This window comes from Oncorhynchus keta, unplaced genomic scaffold (genome assembly GCF_023373465.1).
Source record: "Oncorhynchus keta strain PuntledgeMale-10-30-2019 unplaced genomic scaffold, Oket_V2 Un_scaffold_4116_pilon_pilon, whole genome shotgun sequence".
Classification (NCBI taxonomy): Eukaryota; Metazoa; Chordata; class Actinopteri; order Salmoniformes; family Salmonidae; genus Oncorhynchus; species Oncorhynchus keta.
The window spans coordinates 78,325-105,129 of NW_026290933.1; the positions used below are offsets into that span (position 1 = coordinate 78,325).

Genomic DNA, 26,805 nt, shown 5'->3' on the forward strand with positions numbered 1-26,805 from the left:
GCCCTCTTCTCTAACATCCCTGAAATGGGCCCTGTACTTAGAGAGAACTAACCTGATCAACTATTACTCGTTGATAAATATGACTCAGCCGAGAGCTGCCCTGTGACACGAGCCTACCAGAGGAGCTAAATATGCTAACTTCGAGGCAAGTAACACTGAAACATGCATGAGAGCACTAGCTGTTCCAGAAGACTGTGCGATCACGGTCTCCGCAGCCGATGAGAGGAAGAGCTTTAAACAAGTCAACACTCACAAGGCCGCAGGGCCAGACATATTACCAGGATGTGTACTCAAAGCGTGCGCTGACCAACTGGCAACTGTCTTCACTGCCATTTTCAACCTCTCCCTGACCGAGTCCGTAATACCAACATGTTTGAAGCAGACCACCATAGTCCCTGTGTCCAAGAACACGAAGGTAACCTGCCTAAATGACTACCGACCCGTAGCACTCACGTCTGTAGCCATGAAGTGCTTTGAAAGGCTGGTCATGGCTCACATCAACACCATTATCCCAGAAACCCTCGACCCACTCCAATCTGCATACCTCCCTAACAGATCCACAGATGATACAATCTCTATTGCACTCCACGCTACCCTTTCCTACCTGGACAAAAGGAACACCTATGTGAAAATGCTATTCATTGACTACAGCTCAGCGTTCAACACCATAGTGCCCTCAAAGCTCATCGCTAAGGACCATGGGACTAAACACCTCCCTCTGCAACTGGATCCTGCACTTCCTGATTGGCCGACCACCAATTTGTAAGGGTAGGTAACAACATATCCTCAACACTGATCCTCATGGGTCCTCAGATCCTCAAAAGGTTTTACATCTGCACCATCGAGAGCACCCTGACGGGTTGCATCACTGCTTGGTTGGCAACTGCTCAGCCTCCGACCGCAAGGCGCTACAGAGGGTAGTGCTTACGAGTGAGTACGGCCCAGTACATCACTGGAGCCAAGCTTCCTGCCATCCAGAACCTCTATACCAGGCGGTGTCAGAGGGAGGCACTACAGAGGGTAGTGAGTACGGCCCAGTACATCACCGAGGCAAAGCTTCCTGCCATCCAGGAGCTCTATACCAGGCGGTGTCAGAGCCCTATAAATTGTCAAAGACTCCAACCACCTTAGTCATAGACTGTTCTCTCTGTTACCACACGGCAAGTGGTACCGGAGCACCAAATCTAGGTCCAAGAGGCTTCTAAAGAGCTTCTACCCCCAAGCCATGAGACTCCTGTACAGCTAATCAAATGGCTACCCAGAGCCCTCTTTTACGCTGCTGCTACGCTCTGTTTATTATTTATGCATAGTCACTTTACCTCTACCTACATGTACATATGACTAACCGATGCCCCCGCACATTGACTCTGTACCGGTACCCCCTGTATATAGCCTCCACATTGACTCTGTACCGGTACCCCCTGTATATAGCCTCCACATTGACTCTGTACCGGTACCCCCTGTATATAGCCTCCACATTGACTCTGTACCGGTACCCCCTGTATATAGCCTCCACATTGACTCTGTACCGGTACCCCCTGTATATAGCCTCCACATTGACTCTGTTTTGGTAACCCCTGTATATAGCCTCCACATTGACTCTGTACCAGTACCCCCTGTATATAGCCTCCACATTGACTCTGTACTGTAACACCCTGTATATAGCCTCCACATTGACTCTGTACCGGTACCCCCTGTATATAGCCTCCACATTGACTCTGTACCGTAACACCCTGTGTATAGCCTCAACACACCCTGCATATAGCACAGATTTTCTTTCTTCTTAAAACTGCATTGTTGGTTAAGGGCTCATACGCAAGCTTTTCACTGTAAGGTATAGAATAGGTGGTAGAAAAAGTATGCTTATTGTCCATTTGTAAGAATGGTAATGTTTGTACCTGTGTACAATGTACCTGTTGTTTTCAGCACAGGTGACAAATACAATTAGATTTTGTGATGTTCTGTCAAGGCACTGCATGTGGCTGCGAAGGCAAATCATTCAACTGCATTCTGACCCCATCACCTGTCGCCCCTGTCGCCCCTGGTAACCCCTGGTAAACCCCTGTCGCCCCTGGGAACCCCTGCTCCTCTGGGAACCCCTGCTCCCCTCCCCCGGAACGAAGACTGATGCCTGCTGTGGAATTCTGGAATCTATTCTAGAACTTCCGTGAAGCTCTGAGAGTCACGCACCAATCAGTGGCCATAATGAATTAGAGTCAGAGTGTCAGCGTCCAATCTAAATCCCAGCTGGACAATTACCGCCCTCTACCTGACCTTTAGCCTGTGTCAGGGAGGGCCATGTTGTTCTTCCTGGAGCACACTGGTTGAGCACCTTTCACTAAGCTAGACACCATCTGTCTGTAATACAGACCCAGCCTACAGTCACCTCTGAAGACCACCAATATAACAGACATCTCAGTAGGCTAGACACCATCTGTCTGTAATACAGACCCAGCCTACAGTCACCTCTGACTGAGGGCTTACTGTAAAGAGAGAGGACCATATAGCTATAGAAAAGAGGGGGCTTACTGTAAAGAGAGACCATATAGTCACAGAACAGAGAGGGCTTACTGTAAAGAGAGAGGACCATCTTGCTACAGAACAGAGATGGCTTACTGTAAAGAGAGACCATATAGTTACAGAACAGAGAGGGCTTACTGTAAAGAGAGACCATATAGTTACAGAACAGAGATGGCTTACTGTAAAGAGAGAGGACCATATAGTCACAGAACAGAGAGGGATTACTGTAAAGAGAGAGGACCATATAGTCACAGAACAGAGAGGGCTTACTGTAAAAGAGAGGACCATCTTGCTACAGAACAGAGATGGCTTACTGTAAAGAGAGAGGACCATATAGTTACAGAACAGAGAGGGCTTACTGTAAAGAGAGAGGACCATATAGTTACAGAACAGAGGGGGCTTACTGTAAAGAGAGAGGACCATATAGTTACAGAACACAGGGGGCTTACTGTAAAGAGAGGACCATATAGTTACAGAACAGAGAGGGCTTACTGTAAAGAGAGGACCATCTAGCTACAGAACACAGGGGGCTTACTGTAAAGAGAGAGGACCATATAGTTACAGAACACAGGGGGCTTACTGTAAATAGAGAGGACCATCTAGCTACAGAACAGAGAGGGCTTACTGTAAAGAGAGAGGACCATCTAGCTACAGAACAGAGAGGGCTTACTGTAAAGAGAGAGGACCATCTAGCTACAGAACAGAGGGGGCTTACTGAGGCTGAAAACTGTGTGGTGTGTGTGGACCATGGTAAATCATTGGCGATGTGGACGACAAGGAACTTAAAGCTCTCGACCCGCTACACAACATCATCGATGTGGACGTGCTCTCCCCTCTTTCTCCTGTAGTCCTCGAAGAGCTCCGTGGCCTTACTGACGTTGAGGGAGAGGTTGTTGTCCTGGCAACACACTGCTAAGTCTCGGACCTCCCTCCATATAGGCCGACTCGTCGCCACCGGTGATCAGGCCTTCCACCGTTGTGTCGTCAGTAAAACTTCATGGTTTCCCTTTGGGAGTTTGGTGTCCATGGCTTCATGGTTTCCCTTTGGGAGTTTGGTGTCCATGGCTTCATGGTTTCCCTTTGGGAGTTTGGTGTCCATGGCTTCATGGTTTCCCTTTGGGAGTTTGGTGTCCATGGCTTCATGGTTTCCCTTTGGGAGTTTGGTGTCCATGGTTCCACGGCTTCATGGTTTCCCTTTGGGAGTTTGGTGTCCATGGGTCCACGGCTTCATGGTTTCCCTTTGGGAGTTTGGTGTCCATGGGCTTCATGGTTTCCCTTTGGGAGTTTGGTGTCCATGGCTTCATGGTTTCCCTTTGGGAGTTTGGTGTCCATGGCTTCATGGTTTCCCTTTGGGAGTTTGGTGTCCATGGCTTCATGGTTTCCCTTTGGGAGTTTGGTGTCCATGGGTCCACGGCTTCATGGTTTCCCTTTGGGAGTTTGGTGTCCATGGGTCCACGGCTTCATGGTTTCCCTTTGGGAGTTTGGTGTCCATGGGACCACGGCTTCATGGTTTCCCTTTGGGAGTTTGGTGTCCATGGTTCCACGGCTTCATGGTTTCCCTTTGGGAGTTTGGTGTCCATGGGTCCACGGCTTCATGGTTTCCCTTTGGGAGTTTGGTGTCCATGGCTTCATGGTTTCCCTTTGGGAGTTTGGTGTCCATGGGTCCACGGCTTCATGGTTTCCCTTTGGGAGTTTGGTGTCCATGGGTCCACAGCTTCATGGTTTCCCTTTGGGAGTTTGGTGTCCATGGGACCACGGCTTCATGGTTTCCCTTTGGGAGTTTGGTGTCCATGGTTCCACGGCTTCATGGTTTCCCTTTGGGAGTTTGGTGTCCATGGGTCCACGGCTTCATGGTTTCCCTTTGGGAGTTTGGTGTCCATGGGTCCATGGCTTCATGGTTTCCCTTTGGGAGTTTGGTGACCATGGGTCCACAGCTTCATGGTTTCCCTTTGGGTGTTTGGATGTCCTTTTTCCTCCTATACTGCCTTTCTACAGGTTTGAAGACTTTGGGAGTTTGGTGACTTCCATGTGTCGTCACGGCTTCATCTGTTTCCCTTTAAACAGGAAGGGAGTTTGGTAAGTCCATGGGTGCCCTGAGAGCGTTTCTGTTGGTAGGATACAGGAGTTGGTGTCCATGGTAGGATACAGCTGGAGTTTTCATGGTTGGTCCCTTTGGGAGTTTGGTGTCCATGGGACCACAGGTGGTCATGGTTTCCCTTTGGGAGTGGTCTGGTGTCCATGGTTCAGGGGTCGGCTTCATGGTTTCCCTTTGGGAGTTTGGTGTCCATGGGTCACGGCTTCATGGTTTCCCTGGGGTTTTGGGAGTTTGGTGTCCATGGGTTCATGGTTTCCCTTTGGAGATGTGTTTGGTGTCCATGGGTTTCTGGTTTAACAGGAGATGTGTTGGTAGGATCAGGTGGTCTGGGGTTTAACAGGAGATGTGTTGGTAGGATACAGGTGGTCTGGGGTTTTCCAGGAGATTGTTGGTAGGATACAGGTGGTGAGTTTTCCATAGGGGCACAGGAGATGTGTTTAGGATACAGGTGGTTTGGTGTCCATGGGACCACGGATACAGGTGGTTTCCCTTTGGGATACAGGTGGTTGGAGTTGTAACAGGAGATGGTTGGTAGGATACAGGTGGTCTGGGGTTTTCATGGTTTCCCTTTGGGAGTTTAACATGAGATGTGTCCATGGGTCACGGAGTTTTCATGGTTTCCCTTTGGGAGTTTGGTGTCCATGGCTTCATGGTTTCCCTTTGGGAGTTTGGTAGGATACAGGTGGTCTGAGTTTTAACAGGAGATGTGTTGGTAGGATACAGGTGGTTGGAGTTTTAACAGGAGCTGTGTTGGTAGGATACAGGGGTCTGTCCATGGGATACAGGTGGTCCATGAGATTGTTGGTTTACAGGTGGTCTGGGGTTTTAACAGGAGATGTCTGACAGACCCAGGTGGTCACATTTAACAGGAGATGCTTCATAGTCTGGGGTTTAATAGAGATGTTTTCCTCCTATACTGTCTTTTTAACAGGAGGTGTTGGTAGGATACAGGTGGTCTGGGGTTTTAACAGGAGATGTGTTGGTAGGATACAGGTGGTCTGGGGTTTTAACAGGAGATGTGTGGTAGGAAGGTGGTCTGGGGTTTTAACAGGAGATGTGTTGGTCGGATACAGGTGGTCTGGGGTTTTCTTGTTGTAGGATACAGGTGGTCTGGGGTTTTAACAGGAGATGTGTTGTAGGGGTCTGGGGTTTTAACAGGAGATGTGTGGTAGCTTTCTACAGGTGTGTGACTTGGTAGGTACGGAGACTTCTTGTATGTGTTGGTAGGATCATTGTAAAGGAGATGTGTCGGTAGGATTTCTGGGACCACTTCTTTAACAGGAGATGTGCGTCACTGGTACGTCCTGTTGTCTGGGGTTTTAAAGCTTTTGTTTGTAAACAGGAAGCAGGAGAATGGAGTACACTGGAGTTTTAACATGAGAGATTGGTTGGTAACGGAGGGGTCTGGAGTTTTAACAGGAGATGTGTTGGTAGGGAGTGCCCTGAGAGCGTTTCTGTTGGTAGGATACAGGTGGTCTGGAGTTTTAACAGGAGATGTGTTGGTAGGATACAGGTGGTCTGGGTTTTAACAGGAGCTGTGTTGGTAGGATACAGGGGGTCTGGAGTTTTAACAGGAGCTGTGTTGGTAGGATACAGGGGTCTGGAGTTTTAACAGGAGATGTGTTGGTAGGATACAGGTGGTCTGGGGTTTTAACAGGAGATGTGTTGGTAGGATACAGGTGGTCTGGAGTTTTAACAGGAGATGTGTTGGTAGGATACAGGTGGTCTGGGGTTTTAACAGGAGATGTGTTGGTAGGATACAGGTGGTCTGGGGTTTTAACAGGAGATGTGTTGGTAGGATACAGGTGGTCTGGAGTTTTAACAGGAGATGTGTTGGTAGGATACAGGTGGTCTGGGGTTTTAACAGGAGATGTGTTGGTAGGATACAGGTGGTCTGGAGTTTTAACAGGAGATGTGTTGGTAGGATACAGGTGGTCTGGAGTTTTAACAGGAGATGTGTTGGTAGGATACAGGTGGTCTGGGGTTTTACCGCCCCATAACAGGAGATGTGTTGGTAGGATACAGGTGGTCTGGGGTTTTAACAGGAGATGTGTTGGTAGGATACAGGTGGTCTGGGGTTTTAACAGGAGATGTGTTGGTAGGATACAGGTGGTCTGGGGTTTTAACAGGAGATGTGTTGGTAGGATACAGGTGGTCTGGGGTTTTAACAGGAGATGTGTTGGTAGAATACAGGTGGGACGGTTTGAAGTCACCCAGCATTTAAAACCAGGTGATCAAAAGCACAAGATTTCCTTAACTTGAAGCAGCAAACCAGTTATTCATGAAAAAAAAAACACTTTTTCCAGAAGCTGTCGTCTGATCCTGCCACTCATGGAGAATCCACTGAGTACAACATGCAGAGCGTCATCATCCAGCCACGTATCACTAAGACATTATATTGTTCAAGCCTTTCTGGAGAATTCTGCAGAGCATCATCATCCATCCACTCATGGTCAGAATGACAGAGTACAACGCTCAGAGCGTCATCATCCATCCACTCATGGAGAATCCACAGAGCAACATGCAGGTTCTCTCCAGCCACTCAATTTCACCCCTCATCATCCCATGGAGTCTACAGCGTCATCATCCATTTGGTAGCCCAGAGCAAAGGTCATTATGGTCCGGTCATGAAACAGAGTGGAAGAGCTGTCATCATCCAGCCACGATCACTAAGACTTATATTGAAGTCTTTCTGATAGAACCTCGGGACGCGCCGCCATCCTCCATTCCTGAGTGACTGGCATTGGCCCTCGCCTCGGAGGGAGCGCCCCCTCTTCGCCTCCAATTAGGGGACGCGCCGCCCTCCTCACCCCCCCCAACAAGATTTAGATGCAAGTGGCTGTTCCCTGGTGTCACAGGTGTTTGCCCCTCTGGATAAGAGCGTCTGCTAAATGACTTAAATGTAAATGTAAATGTAAATTTCACCCCCTCTACAGCGTTTTCCGCCCAAAACGCCCCTCGGGACGCGCCGCCCTCCTCCGCCCCTCGGGACGCTCCGCCCTCCTCCGCCCCTCGGGACGCGCCGCCCTCCTCCGCCCCTCGGGACGCGCCGCCCTCCTCCGCACCTCGGGACGCGTCGCCCTCCTCCGTCCCTCAACAGAACGTGACAGTAGAATGTAGAACTCTTTAAAAAAGGTTCGGCCGGCTACCGAAACTCATTAGGTGAATGAAGGCAATGAGGACTAGCGACTCAAAACCTCTATTGACAGCCTGATAGTCTCTCGAACAAGAGCTAACTGAATCGGACATGGTCGCCCTCCTAAGCATGGTGCCCATTCTCCGTCTCGGGAGCATGGTGCCCAATTCTCCGCCTAGCATGCGTGCCCTCCGCCCCTGGCGTCTAGCATGGTGCCCAATTCTGGCGTCTAGCATGGTGCCCAATTCTCCTCCGCCCCTCGGGCATGGTGCCCAATTCTGGCGTCTCGCCCATGGTGCCCAATTCTGGCGTCTAGCATGGTGCCCAATTCTGGCGCCCTCCATGGTGCCCCTCAGCAGGCGTCTGCATAGGTGCCCAAGCTTTAAAAATGGTGCCCATTCTGGTGAATGAAGGCATGGTGCCCAATTCTGGCGTATTGACAGCATGGTGCCGAACAAGAGCTAACTGAATCGAGCTAGCATGGTGCCCATTCTGGCGTCTAGCATGGTGCCCATTCTGGCGTCTAGCATGGTGCCCATTCTGGCGTCTAGCATGGTGCCCATTCTGTCGTCTAGCATGGTGCCCATTCTGGCGTCTAGCATGGTGCCCATTCTGGCGTCTAGCATGGTGCCCATTCTGTCATCGAGCATGGTGCCCATTCTGGCGTCGAGCATGGTGCCCATTCTGTCGTCTAGCATGGTGCCCATTCTGTCGTCTAGCATGGTGCCCATTCTGGCGTCTATCATGGTGCCCATTCTGTCATCTAGCATGGTGCCCATTCTGGCATCTAGCATGGTGCCCATTCTGGCATCTAGCATGGTGCCCATTCTGGCATCTAGCATGGTACCCATTCTGGCATCTAGCATGGTGCCCATTCTGGCATCAAGCATGGTGCCCATTCTGTCATCAAGCATGGTGCCCATTCTGTCATCAAGCATGGTGCCCATTCTGTCATCAAGCATGGTGCCCATTCTGTCATCAAGCATGGTGCCCATTCTGTCATCAAGCATGGTGCCCATTCTGTCATCAAGCATGGTGCCCATTCTGTCATCAAGCATGGTGCCCATTCTGTCATCGAGCATGGTGCCCATTCTGTCATCAAGCATGGTGCCCATTCTGTCATCAAGCATGGTGCCCATTCTGTCATCAAGCATGGTGCCCATTCTGTCATCAAGCATGGTGCCCATTCTGTCATCAAGCATGGTGCCCATTCTGTCATCAAGCATGGTGCCCATTCTGTCATCAAGCATGGTGCCCATTCTGTCATCAAGCATGGTGCCCATTCTGGCATCTAGCATGGTGCCCATTCTGGCATCTAGCATGGTGCCCATTCTGGCATCTAGCATGGTGCCCATTCTGGCATCTAGCATGGTGCCCATTCTGTCATCTAGCATGGTTCCCCATTCTGGCATCTAGCATGGTTTATGCTACAGCCCTATTAGTGCACTACTTTATACTACAGCCCTATATAGAACACTACTTTATACTACAGCCCTATTCCCTATATAGTGCACTACTTTATACTACAGCCCTATTCCCTATATAGTGCACTACTTTATACTAGAGCCCTATTCCCTATATAGTCACTACTTTATAACAGAACCCTATTCCCTATATAGAACACTACTTTATACTACAGCCCTATATAGTACACTACAGCCCTATTCCCTATAGTGCACAACGTTATACTACAGCCCTATTCCTGTATACACTACTTTATACTACAGCCCTATTCCCTGTATAGCACTACTTATACTACAGCCCTATATAGTACACTACAGCCCTATTCCCTGTATAGTGCACTAGGTTTATATAGGGAATAGAGTGGCATTTGGGATGCAGCCAAGCTGTCAGAGTTCAGGGTAGAAACTAGGATGTGTTTACACAACTCTCTCCTGCTTCCTCATCTCATCATGAGCTGCTTGGAACCACATAAAAAAACAATGAAGAATCAGAGAGAAAATGGCCCAAATGACCCTGATCTGGTTCTGTCCTGAAATAGCCTGCTGCCCTGACCTCTCCCTGGCCTGCGCGAGGGGCTGTGACAGCAGTGACCTCAGTGTAGACGGGTCAGGTTTCATTGGTTGATAAGACAGACGTTGGGACGAGAACAGGGTGAGAAGTCTTTTCTTTAAAAAATTGTTTTGAGAGAAAGAGAAAAAAGTTACAGAGAAAGAGCGAGAGAGAGAGTTGAGAGGGCGAGAGGGCGAGAGGGCAGAGAGAGAGAGAGCGCGAGAGAGAGAGACTTTGAGAAAGAGAGAGAGAGAGAGAGAGAGGGAGAGAGAGAGAGAGAGAGGGCGAGAGAGAGAGAGAGAGAGAGAGAGAGAGGGGCGAGAGAGAGAGAGAGAGAGAGAGAGAGAGAGGGCGAGAGAGAGAGAGAGAGAGAGAGAGAGAGGGCGAGAGAGAGAGAGAGAGGCGAGAGAGAGAGAGAGAGAGGCGAGAGAGAGAGAGAGAGAGAGAGGGCGAGAGAGAGAGGGCGAGAGAGAGAGAGAGAGAGAGAGAGAGGGCGAGAGAGAGAGAGGGCGAGAGAGAGGGCGAGAGAGAGAGAGGGCGAGAGAGAGAGAGAGGGAGAGAGAGAGGGCGAGAGAGAGAGAGGGCTGAGAGAGAGAGAGGGCACAAGAGAGGGCGAGAGGGCGAGAGAGAGGGCGAGAGGGCGAGAACAACAAAGAGGGCCGAGAGGGCTAAATGAGACGAGAGGGCGAGAGGGCAGAGAAGATAAGGGGCTTGAGAGGGCGAGAGAGAGAGAGAGGGGCGAGAGAGAGACTGTGTTTAGCCATTTCCAATGTGTTAACAGAGGACTTGGAAGAGAGAGAAGAGAGAGAGAGAGAGAGAGAGAGAGAGAGCGGGCGAAGAGAGAGAGCGGAGAGGGCGAGAGAGAGAGAGGGGCGAGAGAGGGAAGAGAGAGAGAGTTTATGTTGCTTGACCAGACTGAAAGAGTGGGCTTCAGGAAATAACTTACATTTACATCATGGGCGATTTACGAGGAAGTGGAGCCCTTATGTCTGAAGCAGGGCTGGTACATAATTTAGCATCAATATTTATTGAATTGGAACGAGACGAGAGAAGAAGAGGACCCTTATGTCTGAAGCTCCCAGAGAGAGAGAGAGGGCGAGAGAGAGAGAGAGGTAATTAGGGCATAATAAGCAGAGGGCCAGGGCGAGAGAGAGGGCGAGAGAGAGGGCAAGAGGGCGAGAGAGGCGAGAGAGAGGGCGAGAGAGAGGGCATAGAGGCGTGAGAGTGTAGAGGGCGGTCAAACAGCAGAGGGCCTAGAGAGAGAAACAAACAAGCGGGGTGGTGTAGAGAGTGGGCTTTACCCTGGCCTGGCGATTCCCAGTCATGGTGCTGTGAGAGAGAGGGCTGGCAGAAACAAGCCAGTGTTCTGGAACCTGGCCTGGCGACAGACTGTAGAGATGGAGGCGACCAAGAGACTGGGCCCAGAGAGAGGGCGAGAGAGAGGGCCCAGAGAGAGAGAGACCAGAGAGACGGGGTAGAGGGCCTAGGAGAGGTGGGGCCTAGGAGAGCGGGGGCGATTCTGGCGAGGGGGCGAGAGAGAGGCAGCAGCGAAGAGGGCGAGAGGGCAGAGGGCGAGAGGGCACACAAGCCTAAGATCACCATTTACAATGCCAAGCGCAGGTTAGAGTGGTGTAAAGCTCAGCGAGACCATTGGACTCTGGAACAGTGGAAGGCGTTCTCTGGAGAGATGAATCACGTTCACCATCTGCAGCGTATTCCCAGAGAGAGAGGGCGAGAGAGAGAGAGAGGGCTGTGAGACAGACTGTAGAGTCATGGTGCCCATAGAGCAGACTGAGACCAGAGAGAGAGAGGGGAGAGAGAGAGAAGAGAGCGAGAGAGAGAGCAGCCGAGACTGTAGAGCCAAATCTGGGTTTGGAGGATGCTAGAGAGAGAAGGGCGAGAGAGAGAGTTACTTTCCCCAATGCATGGTACCAACTGTAAAGTTTGGAGGATGCTAGGGCGAGAGAGAGAGAGAGAGAGAGGGCGAGGGCGAGAGAGGAGAGAGAGAGAGATCTGTTTACCATTTCCAATGTGTTAACAACTTCCAGCCTTCTAAATGCTTGACCTTGGTACCACACTGTGTTCAAAGCCCTGTTCTCTGCTGTACACTACATTTACATCAATATTTACACAAGGAAGTGGAGTCCTTATGTCTGAAGCTCCTGGATAATTAGCATAATAATTCCCACCCCTGTATGATGAGGACAAGGTAACGGTCAAACAAACAGAGGGCCTAGGGAGAAACATACAGGCGTGGTGTAGGAGTGGGCTTTACAGAGAGCTGAACACTACAAACAGAGCCTAGGAGAAACATACAGGCGTGGTGTAGGAGTGGGCTTTCAGAGCCCAGAGGGCCTGCATACAGGCTGTGGTGTAGGAGTGGGCTTTACAGAGAGCTGAACACCAAACAGAGGGCCTAGGAGAAACATACAGGCGTGTGTAGGAGTGGGCTTTACAGAGAGCTGAACATACAAACAGAGGGCCAGGGAGAAACATACAGGCGTGGTGTAGGAGTGGGCTACAGAGAGCTGAACACTACAAACAGAGGGCCTAGGGAGAAACATACAGGCGTGGTGTAGGAGTGGCTTTACAGAGAGCTGAACACTACAAACAGAGGGCCTAGGGAGAAACATACAGGCGTGGTGTAGGAGTGGGCTTTACAGAGAGCTGAACACTACAAACAGAGGGCCTAGGAGAAACATACAGGCGTGGTGTAGGAGTGGGCTTTACAGAGAGCTGAACACTACAAACAGAGGGCCTAGGGAGAAACATAAGGCGTTAGTGGGCTTTACAGAGAGCTGAACATACAAACAGAGGGCCAACATACAGGTTTGGTGGATGGGCTTTACAGAGAGCTGAACACTTACAAACAGAGGGCCAGGGAGAAACATACAGGCGTGGTGTAGGAAAGGCTTTACAGAGAGCTGAACACTACAAACAGAGGGCCTAGGAGAAACATACAGGCGTGGTGTAGGAGTGGGCTTTACAGAGAGCTGAACACTACAATGCATGTTTAGGAGAAACATACAGGCGTGTAGGAGTGGGCTTTACAGAGAGCTGAACACTACAAACAGAGGGCCTAGGGAGAAACATACAGGCGTGGTGTACTGGGCTTTACCCAAACACTACAAACAGAGGGCCTGAGAAACATACAGGCGTGGTGTAGGAGTGGGCTTTACAGAGAGCTGAACACTACAAACAGAGGGCCTAGGGAGAAACATACAGGCGTGGTGTAGGAGTGGGTTTATTCTGAAACTACAAACAGAGGGCCTATGGAGAAACATACAGGCGTGGTTAGGAGTGGGCTTTACAGAGAGCTGAACACTACAAACAGAGGGCCTAGGGAGAAACATACAGGCGTGGTGTAGGAGTAGGCTTTACAGAGAGCTGAACACTACAAACAGAGGGCCTAGGAGAAACATACAGGCGTGGTGTAGGAGTGGGCTTTACAGAGAGCTGAACACTACAAACAGAGGGCCTAGGAGAAACATCAGGCGTGGTGTAGGTTGGGCTTTACAGAGAGCTAAACACTACAAACAGGGCCTAGGGAGAAACATACAGGCGTGGTGTAGGAGTGGGCTTTACAGAGACTAAACACTACAAACAGAGGGCCTAGGGAGAAACATTCCCAGGCATGTAGGAGTGTTTCTGCTGAACACCAAACAGACTAGGGAGAAACATACAGGCGTGGTGTAGGAAGAGTGGGCTTTTCCCATGTCAGATGGGCCTAGGATAGGCGTGGTTAGGACCAGGTTTACAGAGAGCTGAACACTACAAACAGACTGAGAAATTCCCAGGCGTGGTGTAGACTGTGGGCTTTACAGAGAGCTAAACACTACAAACAGAGGCCTAGGGAGAAACATACAGGCGTGGTGTAGGAGTGGGCTTTACAGAGAGCTGAATTCCCTACAAACAGAGGGCCTAGGAGAAACATACAGGCGTGGTGTAGGAGTTCCCAGTCATGAGCTGAACATACAAACAGAGGGCCTAGGAGAAACAACAGACTGTATTCCCAGTCAGGGCCTAGGAGTACAGGCGTGGTGTATTACAGAGAGACCAACAGACTGAGATTCCCAGTCATGTAGTGCTTTGTGAACATCTGGTGACTCCCAGTCCAACAGACTGTATTCCCAGTCATGTAGTGTATATCTGTGACCAACAGACTGTATTCCCAGTCATGTAGTGTATATCTGTGACCAACAGACTGTATTCCCAGTCATGTAGTGTATCTGTGACCAACAGACTGTATTCCCAGTCATGTAGTGTATATCTGTGACCAACAGACTGTATTCCCAGTCATGTAGTGTATATCTGTGACCAACAGACTGTATTCCCAGTCATGTAGTGTATATCTGTGACCAACAGACTGTATTCCCAGTCATGTAGTGTATATCTGTGACCAACAGACTGTATTCCCAGTCATGTAGTGTGTATCTGTGACCAACAGACTGTATTCCCAGTCATGTAGTGTATATCTGTGACCAACAGACTGTATTCCCAGTCATGTAGTGTGTATCTGTGACCAACAGACTGTATTCCCAGTCATGTAGTGTGTATCTGTGACCAACAGACTGTATTCCCAGTCATGTAGTGTATATCTGTGACCAACAGACTGTATTCCCAGTCATGTAGTGTGTATCTGTGACCAACAGACTGTATTCCCAGTCATGTAGTGTATATCTGTGACCAACAGACTGTATTCCCAGTCATGTAGTGTGTATCTGTGACCAACAGACTGTATTCCCAGTCATGTAGTGTATATCTGTGACCAACAGACTGTATTCCCAGTCATGTAGTGTATATCTGTGACCAACAGACTGTATTCCCAGTCATGTAGTGTATATCTGTGACCAACAGACTGTATTCCCAGTCATGTAGTGTATATCTGTGACCGACAGACTGTATTCCCAGTCATGTAGTGTGTATCTGTGACCAACAGACTGTATTCCCAGTCATGTAGTGTGTATCTGTGACCGGCAGACTGTATTCCCAGTCATGTAGTGTGTATCTGTGACCGGCAGACTGTATTCCCAGTCATGTAGTGTATATCTGTGACCAACAGACTGTATTCCCAGTCATGTAGTGTATATCTGTGACCAACAGACTGTATTCCCAGTCATGTAGTGTGTATCTGTGACCAACAGACTGTATTCCCAGTCATGTAGTGTGTATCTGTGACCAACAGACTGTATTCCCAGTCATGTAGTGTGTATCTGTGACCAACAGACTGTATTCCCAGTCATGTAGTGTGTATCTGTGACCAACAGACTGTATTCCCAGTCATGTAGTGTATATCTGTGACCAACAGACTGTATTCCCAGTCATGTAGTGTATATCTGTGACCAACAGACTGTATTCCCAGTCATGTAGTGTATATCTGTGACCAACAGACTGTATTCCCAGTCATGTAGTGTATATCTGTGACCAACAGACTGTATTCCCAGTCATGTAGTGTATATCTGTGACCAACAGACTGTATTCCCAGTCATGTAGTGTATATCTGTGACCAACAGACTGTATTCCCAGTCATGTAGTGTGTATCTGTGACCAACAGACTGTATTCCCAGTCATGTAGTGTATATCTGTGACCAACAGACTGTATTCCCAGTCATGTAGTGTATATCTGTGACCAACAGACTGTATTCCCAGTCATGTAGTGTGTATCTGTGACCAACAGACTGTATTCCCAGTCATGTAGTGTGTATCTGTGACCAACAGACTGTATTCCCAGTCATGTAGTGTATATCTGTGACCAACAGACTGTATTCCCAGTCATGTAGTGTATATCTGTGACCAACAGACTGTATTCCCAGTCATGTAGTGTATATCTGTGACCAACAGACTGTATTCCCAGTCATGTAGTGTATATCTGTGACCAACAGACTGTATTCCCAGTCATGTAGTGTGTATCTGTGACCAACAGACTGTATTCCCAGTCATGTAGTGTGTATCTGTGACCAACAGTCTGTATTCCCAGTCATGTAGTGTATATCTGTGACCAGCAGACTGTATTCCCAGTCATGTAGTGTGTATCTGTGACCGACAGACTGTATTCCCAGTCATGTAGTGTATATCTGTGACCAGCAGACTGTATTCCCAGTCATGTAGTGTATATCTGTGACCAACAGACTGTATTCCCAGTCATGTAGTGTATATCTGTGACCAACAGACTGTATTCCCAGTCATGTAGTGTATCTGTGACCAACAGACTGTATTCCCAGTCATGTAGTGTGTATCTGTGACCAGCAGACTGTATTCCCAGTCATGTAGTGTATATCTGTGACCAACAGACTGTATTCCCAGTCATGTAGTGTATATCTGTGACCAACAGACTGTATTCCCAGTCATGTAGTGTATATCTGTGACCAACAGACTGTATTCCCAGTCATGTAGTGTATATCTGTGACCAACAGACTGTATTCCCAGTCATGTAGTGTATATCTGTGACCAACAGACTGTATTCCCAGTCATGTAGTGTATATCTGTGACCAACAGACTGTATTCCCAGTCATGTGAAATCCATAGATGTGGGCCTAATTTATTTATTTCAATTGACTGATTTCCTTATATGAACTGTGAACTCAAGTCAAGTCTTTGAAATGGATGTGTTTATATTTTGGTTCAGTACAGTTACCTCGAAGGTCCTTCTTCAGCCTGGTCAGATCCTTCTGAAAGTCCTCAAACTTCATCTGTGAAGCCTGGAACAGATCCTGGGGCTCAGGGAGAGGGTAGAGGCAAGTCTCCCTGCCGGCGTCCTGACAATACATCACATGACCTTAGTCCTTAGAGCACAGAGCATTAGATTAAGCAGCGGGGTTAGTGGAGTTAGATCACGTAGAGTGGGTTAGGGTAGTAGAGTGGGTTAGGGTAGTAGAGTGGGTTAGGGTAGTAGAGTGGGTTAGGGTAGTAGAGTTAGGGTAGTAGAGTGGGTTAGGGTAGTAGAGTTAGGGTAGTAGAGTTAGATCACGTAGAGTGGGTTAGGGTAGTAGAGTGGGTTAGGGTAGTAGAGTTAGATCACGTAGAGTGGGTTAGGGTAGTAGAGTGGGTTAGGGTAGTAGAGTTAGATCACGTAGAGTGGGTTAGGGTAGTAGAGTGGGTTCGGGTAGTAGAGTTAGATCACGTAGAGTGGGTTAGGGTAGTAGAGTGGGTTAGGGTAGTAGAGTGGGTTCGGGTAGTAGAGTTAGATCACGTAGAGTGGGTTAGGGTAGTAGAGTGGGTTAGGGTAGTAGAGTTAGATCACGTAGAGTGGGTTAGGGTAGTAGAGTGGGTTCGGGTAGTAGAGTTAGATCACGTAGAGTGGGTTAGGGTAGTAGAGTGGGTTCGGGTAGTAGAGTTAGATCACGTAGAGTGGGTTAGGGTAGTAGAGTGGGTTCGGGTAGTAGAGTTAGATCACGTAGAGTGGGTTAGGGTAGTAGAGTGGGTTTGGGTAGTAGAGTTGGATCACGTAGAGTGGGTTAGGGTAGTAGAGTGGGTTCGGGTAGTAGAGTTAGATCAGGTAGAGTGGGTTGGGGTAGTAGAGTTAGATCACGTAGAGTGGGTTGGGGTAGTAGAGTTAGATCACGTAGAGTGGGTTCGGGTAGTAGAGTTAGATCACGTAGAGTGGGTTAGGGTAGTAGAGTTAGATCACGTAGAGTGGGTTAGGGTAGTAGAGTTAGATCACGTAGAGTGGGTTAGGGTAGTAGAGTTAGATCACGTAGAGTGGGTTAGGGTAGTAGAGTTAGATCACGTAGAGTGGGTTAGGGTAGTAGAGTTAGATCACGTAGAGTGGGTTAGGGTAGTAGAGTTAGATCACGTAGAGTGGGTTAGGGTAGTAGAGTTAGATCACGTAGAGTGGGTTAGGGTAGTAGAGTTAGATCACGTAGAGTGGGTTAGGGTAGTAGAGTTAGATCACGTAGAGTGGGTTAGGGTAGTAGAGTTAGATCACGTAGAGTGGGTTAGGGTAGTAGAGTTAGATCACGTAGAGTGGGTTAGGGTAGTAGAGTTAGATCACGTAGAGTGGGTTAGGGTAGTAGAGTTAGATCACGTAGAGTGGGTTAGGGTAGTAGAGTTAGATCACGTAGAGTGGGTTAGGGTAGTAGAGTTAGATCACGTAGAGTGGGTTAGGGTAGTAGAGTTAGATCACGTAGAGTGGGTTAGGGTAGTAGAGTTAGATCATGTAGAGTGGGTTAGGGTAGTAGAGTTAGATCACGTAGAGTGGGTTAGGGTAGTAGAGTTAGATCACGTAGAGTGGGTTAGGGTAGTAGAGTTAGATCACGTAGAGTGGGTTAGGGTAGTAGAGTTAGATCACGTAGAGTGGGTTAGGGTAGTAGAGTTAGATCACGTAGAGTGGGTTAGGGTAGTAGAGTTAGATCACGTAGAGTGGGTTAGGGTAGTAGAGTTAGATCATGTAGAGTGGGTTAGGGTAGTAGAGTTAGATCACGTAGAGTGGGTTAGAGTAGTAGAGTTAGATCACGTAGAGTGGGTTTGGGTAGTAATGTACTATTTTCAACAGTAAAATAATACTGAAGACATCAAAACTATGAAACACATATGGAATCATGTAGTAATCAAAAAAGTGTTACATCAAAATATATTTTAGATTCTTCAAAGTAGCCACCCTTTGCCTTGATGACAGCTTTGCAAAATCTTGGCATTCTCTCAACCAGCTTCATGAGGAATGCTTTTCCAACAGTCTTGAAAGAGTTCCCACATGTGCGGAGCACTTGTTGGCTGATTTTTCTTCACTCTGCGGTCCAACTCATCTCAATTGGGTTGAGGTCAGGTGATTGTGGAGGCCAAGTCATCAGATGCAGTAGTCCATCACTCTCCTTCTTGGTCAAATAGCCCTTACACAGCCTGGAGGTGTGTTTGCATCATTGTCCTGTTGAAGAACAAATGATAGTCCCACTAAGCGCAAACCAGATGGGATGGAGTATTGCTGCAGAATGCTGTGATAGCCATACTGGTTAAGTATGCCTTGAAATCTAAATAAATCACAGTGTCACCAGCAAAGCACCCCACACCACCTCCTCCTCCATGCTTCACGGTGGGGACCACACGTGCAGAGATCATCCGTTCACCTACTCTGAGTCTCACTCAGACGGTGTTTGGAACCAAAAATCTCAAATTTGGACTCATCAGACCAAAATAACAGATTTCCACCGGTCTAATGTCTGTTGCTCGTGTTTCTCGGCTCAAGGAAGTCTGTTCGTATTATTGGTGTCCTTTAGTAGTGGTTTCTTTGCAGCAATTCAACGATGAAGGCATGATCCACGCAGTCTCCTCTGAACAGTTGATGTTGAGATGCGCCTGTTACTTGAACTCTGTGAAGCATTAATTTGAGCTGTAATCTTAGGTGCTGTTAATCTCTAATGAACTTATCCTCTGCATCAGAGGTAACTCTGGGTCGTCCTTTCCTGTGGCGGTCCTCATGAGAGACAGGTAACTCTAATGAACTGATCCTCTGCATCAGAGGTAACTCTGGGTCTTTCCTGTGGCGGTCCTCATGAGAGACAGGTAACTCTGGGTCTTTCCTGTGGCGGTCCTCATGAGAGACAGGTAACTCCTTTCCTGTGGCGGTCCTCATGAGAGACAGGTAACTCTGGGTCGTCCTTTCCTGTGGCGGTCCTCATGAGAGACAGGTAACTTTCTGGGTGAGAGACAGGTAACTCCTTTCCTGTGGCGGTCCTCATGAGAGACAGGTAACTCTGGGTCGTCCTTTCCTGTGGCGGTCCTCATGAGAGACAGGTAACTCTGGGTCTTTCCTGTGGCGGTCCTCATGAGAGACAGGTAACTCTGGGTCTTTCCTGTGGCGGTCCTCATGAGAGACAGGTAACTCTGGGTCTTTCCTGTGGCGGTCCTCATGAGAGACAGGTAACTCTGGGTCTTTCCTGTGGCGGTCCTCATGAGAGACAGGTAACTCTGGGTCTTTCCTGTGGCGGTCCTCATGAGAGACAGGTAACTCTGGGTCTTTCCTGTGGCGGTCCTCATGAGAGACAGGTAACTCTGGGTCTTTCCTGTGGCGGTCCTCATGAGAGACAGGTAACTCTGGGTCTTTCCTGTGGCGGTCCTCATGAGAGACAGGTAACTCTGGGTCTTTCCTGTGGCGGTCCTCATGAGAGACAGGTAACTCTGGGTCTTTCCTGTGGCGGTCCTCATGAGAGACAGATTCATCAAAGCACGTGATGGTTTTTGCGACTGCACTTGAAGAACGTTTGAAAGTTCTTAATTTTCCAGATTGACTGACCTTCATGACCTAAAGTAATGGTGGACCTTTGGTTCTCTTTGCTTATTTGAGTTGTTCTTGGCATAATATGGACTTGGTCTTTTACCAAATAGGGCTATCTTCTGTATAGCACCCCTACCTTGTCACAACGCAACTGATTGGCCCAAACTTATTAAGAAGGAAATACCACAACTTTTAACAAAGCACACCTGTTCATTGAAATGGATTCCAGGTGACGACCTCATGAAGCTGGTTGAGAGAATGCCAAGAGTAAGCAAAGCTGTCATCAAGGCAAAAGGCTGGCAACTTTGAAGGATCTCAAATGTATTTTGATTAGTTTAACACTTTCTTGGTTACTACGTGATTCCATAAGTGTTGTTTCATAGTTTGATGTCTTCACTATTATTCTACAATGTCGATTTTGTTATTTATTTTTTTATAAAAAAAACTTTAATAAGTAGGTGTCCAAACTTTTGACTGTGTGGATATATATTTTTCATTTTTACTTTTTTGTTTGTTGACTAAATCAAAATCAATACCTAAACTGGGCTTCATCCAGCTAAACACCTAAACTGGGCTTCATCCAGCTAAACACCTTACTGGGCTTCATCCAGCTAAACACCTTACTGGGCTTCATCCAGCTAAACGCCCTACTGGGCTTCATCCAGCTAAACACCCTACTGGGCTTCATCCAGCTAAACACCTTACTGGGCTTCATCCAGCTAAACACCTACTGGGCTTCATCCAGCTAAACACCTTACTGGGCTTCATCCAGCTAAACACCCTACTGGGCTTCATCCAGCTAAACACCCTACTGGGCTTCATCCAGCTAAACACCTTACTGGGCTTCATCCAGCTAAACACCTTACTGGGCTTCATCTAGCTAAACACCTTACTGGGCTTCATCCAGCTAAACACCTTACTGGGCTTCATCTAGCTAAACACCCTACTGGGCTTCATCCAGCTAAACACCCTACTGGGCTTCATCCAGCTAAACACCCTACTGGGCTTCATCCAGCTAAACACCCTACTGGGCTTCATCCAGCTAAACACCCTACTGGGCTTCATCCAGCTAAACACCCTACTGGGCTTCATCCAGCTAAACACCCTACTGGGCTTCATCCAGCTAAACACCCTACTGGGCTTCATCCAGCTAAACACCCTACTGGGCTTCATCCAGCTAAACACCTTACTGGGCTTCATCCAGCTAAACACCTTACTGGGCTTCATCCAGCTAAACACCTACTGGGCTTCATCCAGCTAAACACCCTACTGGGCTTCATCCAGCTAAACACCCTACTGGGCTTCATCCAGCTAAACACCCTACTGGGTTTCATCTAGCTAAACACCCTACTGGGCTTCATCTAGCTAAACACCCTTACTGGGCTTCATCCAGCTAAACACCTTACTGGGCTTCATCCAGCTAAACACCCTACTGGGCTTCATCTAGCTAAACACCTTACTGGGCTTCATCTAGCTAAACACCCTACTGGGCTTCATCTAGCTAAACACATTACTGGGCTTACCAGCTTCACACCTTTAGCTAAACTAAACCCTACTGGGCTTCATCCAGCTAAACACCTTACTGGGCTTCATCCAGCTAAACACCCTACTGGGCTTCATCTAGCTAAACACCCTACTGGGCTTCATCCAGCTAAACACCCTACTGGGCTTCATCCAGCTAAACACCCTACTGGGCTTCATCCAGCTAAACACCTTACTGGGCTTCATCCAGCTAAACACCTTACTGGGCTTCATCCAGCTAAACACCTTACTGGGCTTCATCCAGCTAAACACCTTACTGGGCTTCATCCAGCTAAACACCTTACTGGGCTTCATCCAGCTAAACACCTTACTGGGCTTCATCCAGCTAAACACCTTACTGGGCTTCATCCAGCTAAACACCTTACTGGGCTTCATCCAGCTAAACGCCTTACTGGGCTTCATCCAGCTAAACACCTTACTGGGCTTCATCCAGCTAAACACCTTACTGGGCTTCATCCAGCTAAACACCTTACTGGGCTTCATCCAGCTAAACACCTTACTGGGCTTCATCCAGCTAAACACCTTACTGGGCTTCATCCAGCTAAACACCTCACTGGGATTTCTCCAGCTAAACGCCTTACTACACATTAGTTACCACTGAGGGAAAATAAATAATTTAAAAGTCCCGGTCTGCCCCGGTGCCAAAACAAGTGATTAGAACAGGCCTCGTAAAAACAGGATCCAACGTACCTCGTCAAAGTGCCTCAGATAGTAAGCCACTATGTAGGACAACAGGCTCCGTGTGTTATCCTGCCAGGAGGAGGAAGACACAAGACATTCGCTTCAGTTCGGGGAATTCATGTTTAGTTTACTTCCTCACAAAATGAATATACATTCTGTCCACACCATCTAGGAACAGTAACTAAGTCTTTTTAGCGTAGCCCAGTGCCAAAAAAGTGTTGGAGGCCTAGTAACCGGAAGGTTAGTTCAAACCCCGAGCTGACAAGGTACAAATCTGTCGTTCTGCCCCACAGGCAGTTAACCCACTGTTCCTAGCCATCATTGAAAATAAGAACATGTTCTTAACTGACTTGCCTGGTTTTAAAAAATAAAAATATAAACCCGGACAAAATAGACAGTCAGTCTAATAGTAAAGTCGTCATAAGAGCAGTCATCTAACTTAAAGTGTAACTAGAGGTGTAACTAAGCTTGGTCCCAAATGGCTCCCTACTGCCTATACATCAGTCTACTGTTGACCAGATGGAATCTACATAGGGAACCATTAGGGTGCAGGTCCGAGAGCCCTAGTAGTGCCTCTTCCAACCATAGGGAATAGGGTGCAGGTCCTAGAGCCCTAGTAGTGCCTCTTCCAACCATAGGGAATAGGGTGCAGGTCCTAGAGCCCTAGTAGTGCCTCTTCCAACCATAGAGAATAGGGTGCAGGTCCGAGAGCCCTAGTAGTGCCTCTTCCAACCATAGGGAATAGGGTGCAGGTCCTAGAGCCCTAGTAGTGCCTCTTCCAACCATAGAGAATAGGGTGCAGGTCCTAGTGCCCTAGTAGTGCCACTCACACTGCTCTTCACATCCTTCAGCTTGGGCAGGATATCCAGGTTAAAGCCGTCAGCCTGTCCTCTGGTTCGGTTGCCACCATTCATGAAGTTACCAAAGGCCAGGACCAGACCCAGCACCTGCATCACACACTGGCCACTCTGCAAGGTCTGGAGGAGGAGGAGATGGGCAGGCACACCCACAGGGACAGACAGGAGAGACAGAGAGAAGAGGGGGACAGACAGGAGAGATTGAGACAGAGAGAGAGGCAGGGAGACAGAGACAGATTGAGACACAGAGAGGAGAAATTGAGACAGAGAGAAGAGGGGGACAGACAGGAGAGATCGAGGCAGAGAGACAGATTGAGACACAGATTGAGACACAGAGAGGAGAGATCGAGACAGAGGGGGGTGGGGGGCAGACAGGAGAGATCGAGGCAGAGAGAAGAGGGGGACAGACAGGAGAGATCGAGGCAGAGAGAAGAGGGGGCAGACAGGAGAGATCGAGGCAGAGAGAAGAGGGGACAGACAGGAGAGATCGAGGCAGAGAGAAGAGGGGGCAGACAGGAGAGATCGAGGCAGAGAGAAGAGGGGGACAGACAGGAGAGATCGAGGCAGAGAGAAGAGGGGGACAGACAGGAGAGATCGAGGCAGAGAGAAGAGGGGGACAGACAGGAGAGATCGAGGCAGAGAGAAGAGGGGACAGACAGGAGAGATCGAGGCAGAGAGATCGAGGAGAGGGGGCAGACAGGAGAGATCGAGGCAGAGAGAAGAGGGGACAGACAGGAGAGATTCACAGAGGCAGAGAGAAGAGGGGGACAGACAGGAGAGATCGAGGCAGAGAGAAGAATAGAGAGAGAGATCGAGGCAGAGAGAAGAGGTTTAAAACAGACGTCCACAGAGGAAGGAGAAGAGGGGACACAGGAGAGATCGAGGCAGAGAGAAGAGGGGACAGACAGGAGATCGAGGCAGAGACTGTCCAGAGGACAGACAGGAGAGACCTCCTCAGGCAGGAGAGAAGAGAGAACAGAGAGACAGGCAGGAGACAGAGGGGGCAGACACAGATCGAGGCAGAGAGAAGAGGGGACAGACAGGAGAGATCGAGGCAGAGAGAAGAGGGGGACAGAGGACGAGTCACAGAGAAGAGGGGACATTAACATCAAAGATTTATACAGTCACCTTCAATATGAAAACACTTTGACCAAAGGCTGTCACAGATCAAGAGATGAGCCTATAAAACCCACAGTGGAACAGATTGAGACAGGTGTTTCACGTCACAAAACACGGTCACACAACAAACAGTCACAGGACCAAAACTCACACACCAGACAGTCACACACCAACACGTCACACACCAAACACGTCACACTGTGCCGGGTGGAACCAAACCTAGAGAGGAACCAGGCTATGTGGGGTGGCAAACAGTCCTCTACACACCAAACCGGGTGGAGATTATAAACCTAGAGAGGAACCAGGCTATGTGGGGTGGCCAGTCCTCTACTGACTGTGCCGGGTGGAGATTATAAACCTAGAGAGGAACCAGGCTATGTGGGGTGGCCAGTCCTCTACTGACTGTGCCGGGTGGAGATTATAAACCTAGAGAGGAACCAGGCTATGAGGGGTGGCCAGTCCTCTTCTGGCTGTGCCGGGTGGAGATTATAAACCTAGAGAGGAACCAGGCTATGTGGGGTGGCCAGTCCTCTACTGACTGTGCCGGGTGGAGATTATAAACCTAGAGAGGAACCAGGCTATGAGGGGTGGCCAGTCCTCTTCTGGCTGTGCCGGGTGGAGATTATAAACCTAGAGAGGAACCAGGCTATGAGGGGTGGCCAGTCCTCTACTGACTGTGCCGGGTGGAGATTATAACAGAAACCTAGAGAGGAACCAGGCTATGTGGGGTGGCCAGTCCTCTTCTGACTGTGCCGGGTGGAGATTATAAACCTAGAGAACCAGGAACCACTGACTGTGAAGGTGGAGATTATAAACCAGATGAGAACCAGGCTATGTGGGGTGGCCAGTCCTCTACTGGCTGTGCCAGGTGGAGATTATAAACCTAGAGAGGAACCAGGCTATGTGGGGTGGCCAGTCCTCTACTGGCTGTGCCGGGTGGAGATTATAAACCTAGAGAGGAACCAGGCTATGAGGGTTGGCCAGTCCTCTTATGGCTGTGCCAGGTGGAGATTATAAACCTAGAGAGGAACCAGGCTATGAGGGGTGGCCAGTCCTCTACTGACTGTGCCGGGTGGAGATTATAAACCTAGAGAGGAACCAGGCTATGAGGGGTGGCCAGTCCTCTACTGACTGTGCCGAGTGGAGATTATAACAGAACATGGCCAAGATGTTCAAATGTTCCTAAATGATCAGCAGGGTCAGATAATAGTCACACACACAGACAGACTCACCGTGCACACTCTCTGCAGGATGTCCAGTTTGCGCAGGATAGAGGAGAGCCATTCAGAGAAGGTGGACTGAAACAGGATACAGAACACCCGGCCTGAGAAGTTGGGGATCTGATGTAACTGGAACAGGAACCTGGAATAGAGACAAGAGATCGGAGGATGGGTTTGAGGCTACCACTTCATGATGTAACTGGAACAGGAACCTGGAATAGAGACAAGAGATCGGAGGATGGGTTTGAGGCTACCACTTCATAATGTAACTGGAACAGGAACCTGGAATAGAGACAAGAGATCGGAGGATGGGTTTGAGGCTACCACTTCATGATGTAACTGGAATAGAGACAAGAGATCGGAGGATGGGTTTGAGGCTACCACTTCATGATGTAACTGGAACAGGAACCTGGAATAGAGACAAGAGATCGGAGGATGGGTTTGAGGCTACCACTTCATGATGTAACTGGAACAGGAACCTGGAATAGAGACAAGAGATCGGAGGATGGGTTTGAGGCTACCACTTCATGATGTAACTGGAACAGGAACCTGGAATAGAGACAAGAGATCGGAGGATGGGTTTGAGGCTACCACTTCATGATGTAACTGGAACAGGAACCTGGAATAGAGACAAGAGATCGGAGGATGGGTTTGAGGCTACCACTTCATGATGTAACTGGAACAGAGGAGACAAGAGATCGGAGGATGGGTTTGAGGCTACCACTTCATGATGTAACTGGAATAGAGACAAGAGATTGGAGGATGGGTTTGAAGCTACCACTTCATGATGTAACTGGAATAGAGACAAGAGATCGGAGGATGGGTTTGAGGCTACCACTTCATAATGTAACTGGAACAGAGGAGACAAGAGATCGGAGGATGGGTTTGAGGCTACCACTTCATGATGTAACTGGAACAGGAACCTGGAATAGAGACAAGAGATCGGAGGATGGGTTTGAGGCTACCACTTCATGATGTAACTGGAACAGGAACCTGGAATAGAGACAAGAGATCGGAGGATGGGTTTGAGGCTACCACTTCATGATGTAACTGGAACAGGAACCTGGAATAGAGACAAGAGATCGGAGGATGGGTTTGAGGCTACCACTTCATGATGTAACTGGAATAGAGACAAGAGATCGGAGGATGGGTTTGAGGCTACCACTTCATGATGTAACAGGAACCTGGAATAGAGGAGACAACATATTGGAGGATGGGTTTGAGGCTATCACTTCATGATGTAACAGGAACCTGGAATAGAGGAGACAAGATATTGGAGGACGGGTTTAAGAGACAAGAGATGATTGTTTGAACTGGAAGGACATGAGAACAGGAACCTGGACTGGGTTTTGGAACCAGGAACCTGGAATAGAGGAGACAAGATATTGGAGGACGGGTTTTAAGTCTCTTTTTGA

The 26,805-nt window shown here is 48.7% G+C and overlaps 1 protein-coding gene across 1 annotated transcript in view; it reads right to left on the reverse strand.

Annotated features, from left to right (window-relative positions):
- LOC118381381 (formin-2-like) overlaps positions 1–26,805 on the reverse strand; it is a 175,471-nt gene that overhangs the window by 46,165 nt on the left and 102,501 nt on the right. Inside the window, 4 exon segments of the mRNA XM_052516207.1 lie at positions 16,399–16,519; positions 22,204–22,263; positions 23,025–23,171; positions 25,403–25,532. Of these exon segments, the coding sequence (XP_052372167.1) occupies positions 16,399–16,519; positions 22,204–22,263; positions 23,025–23,171; positions 25,403–25,532 (458 nt within the window).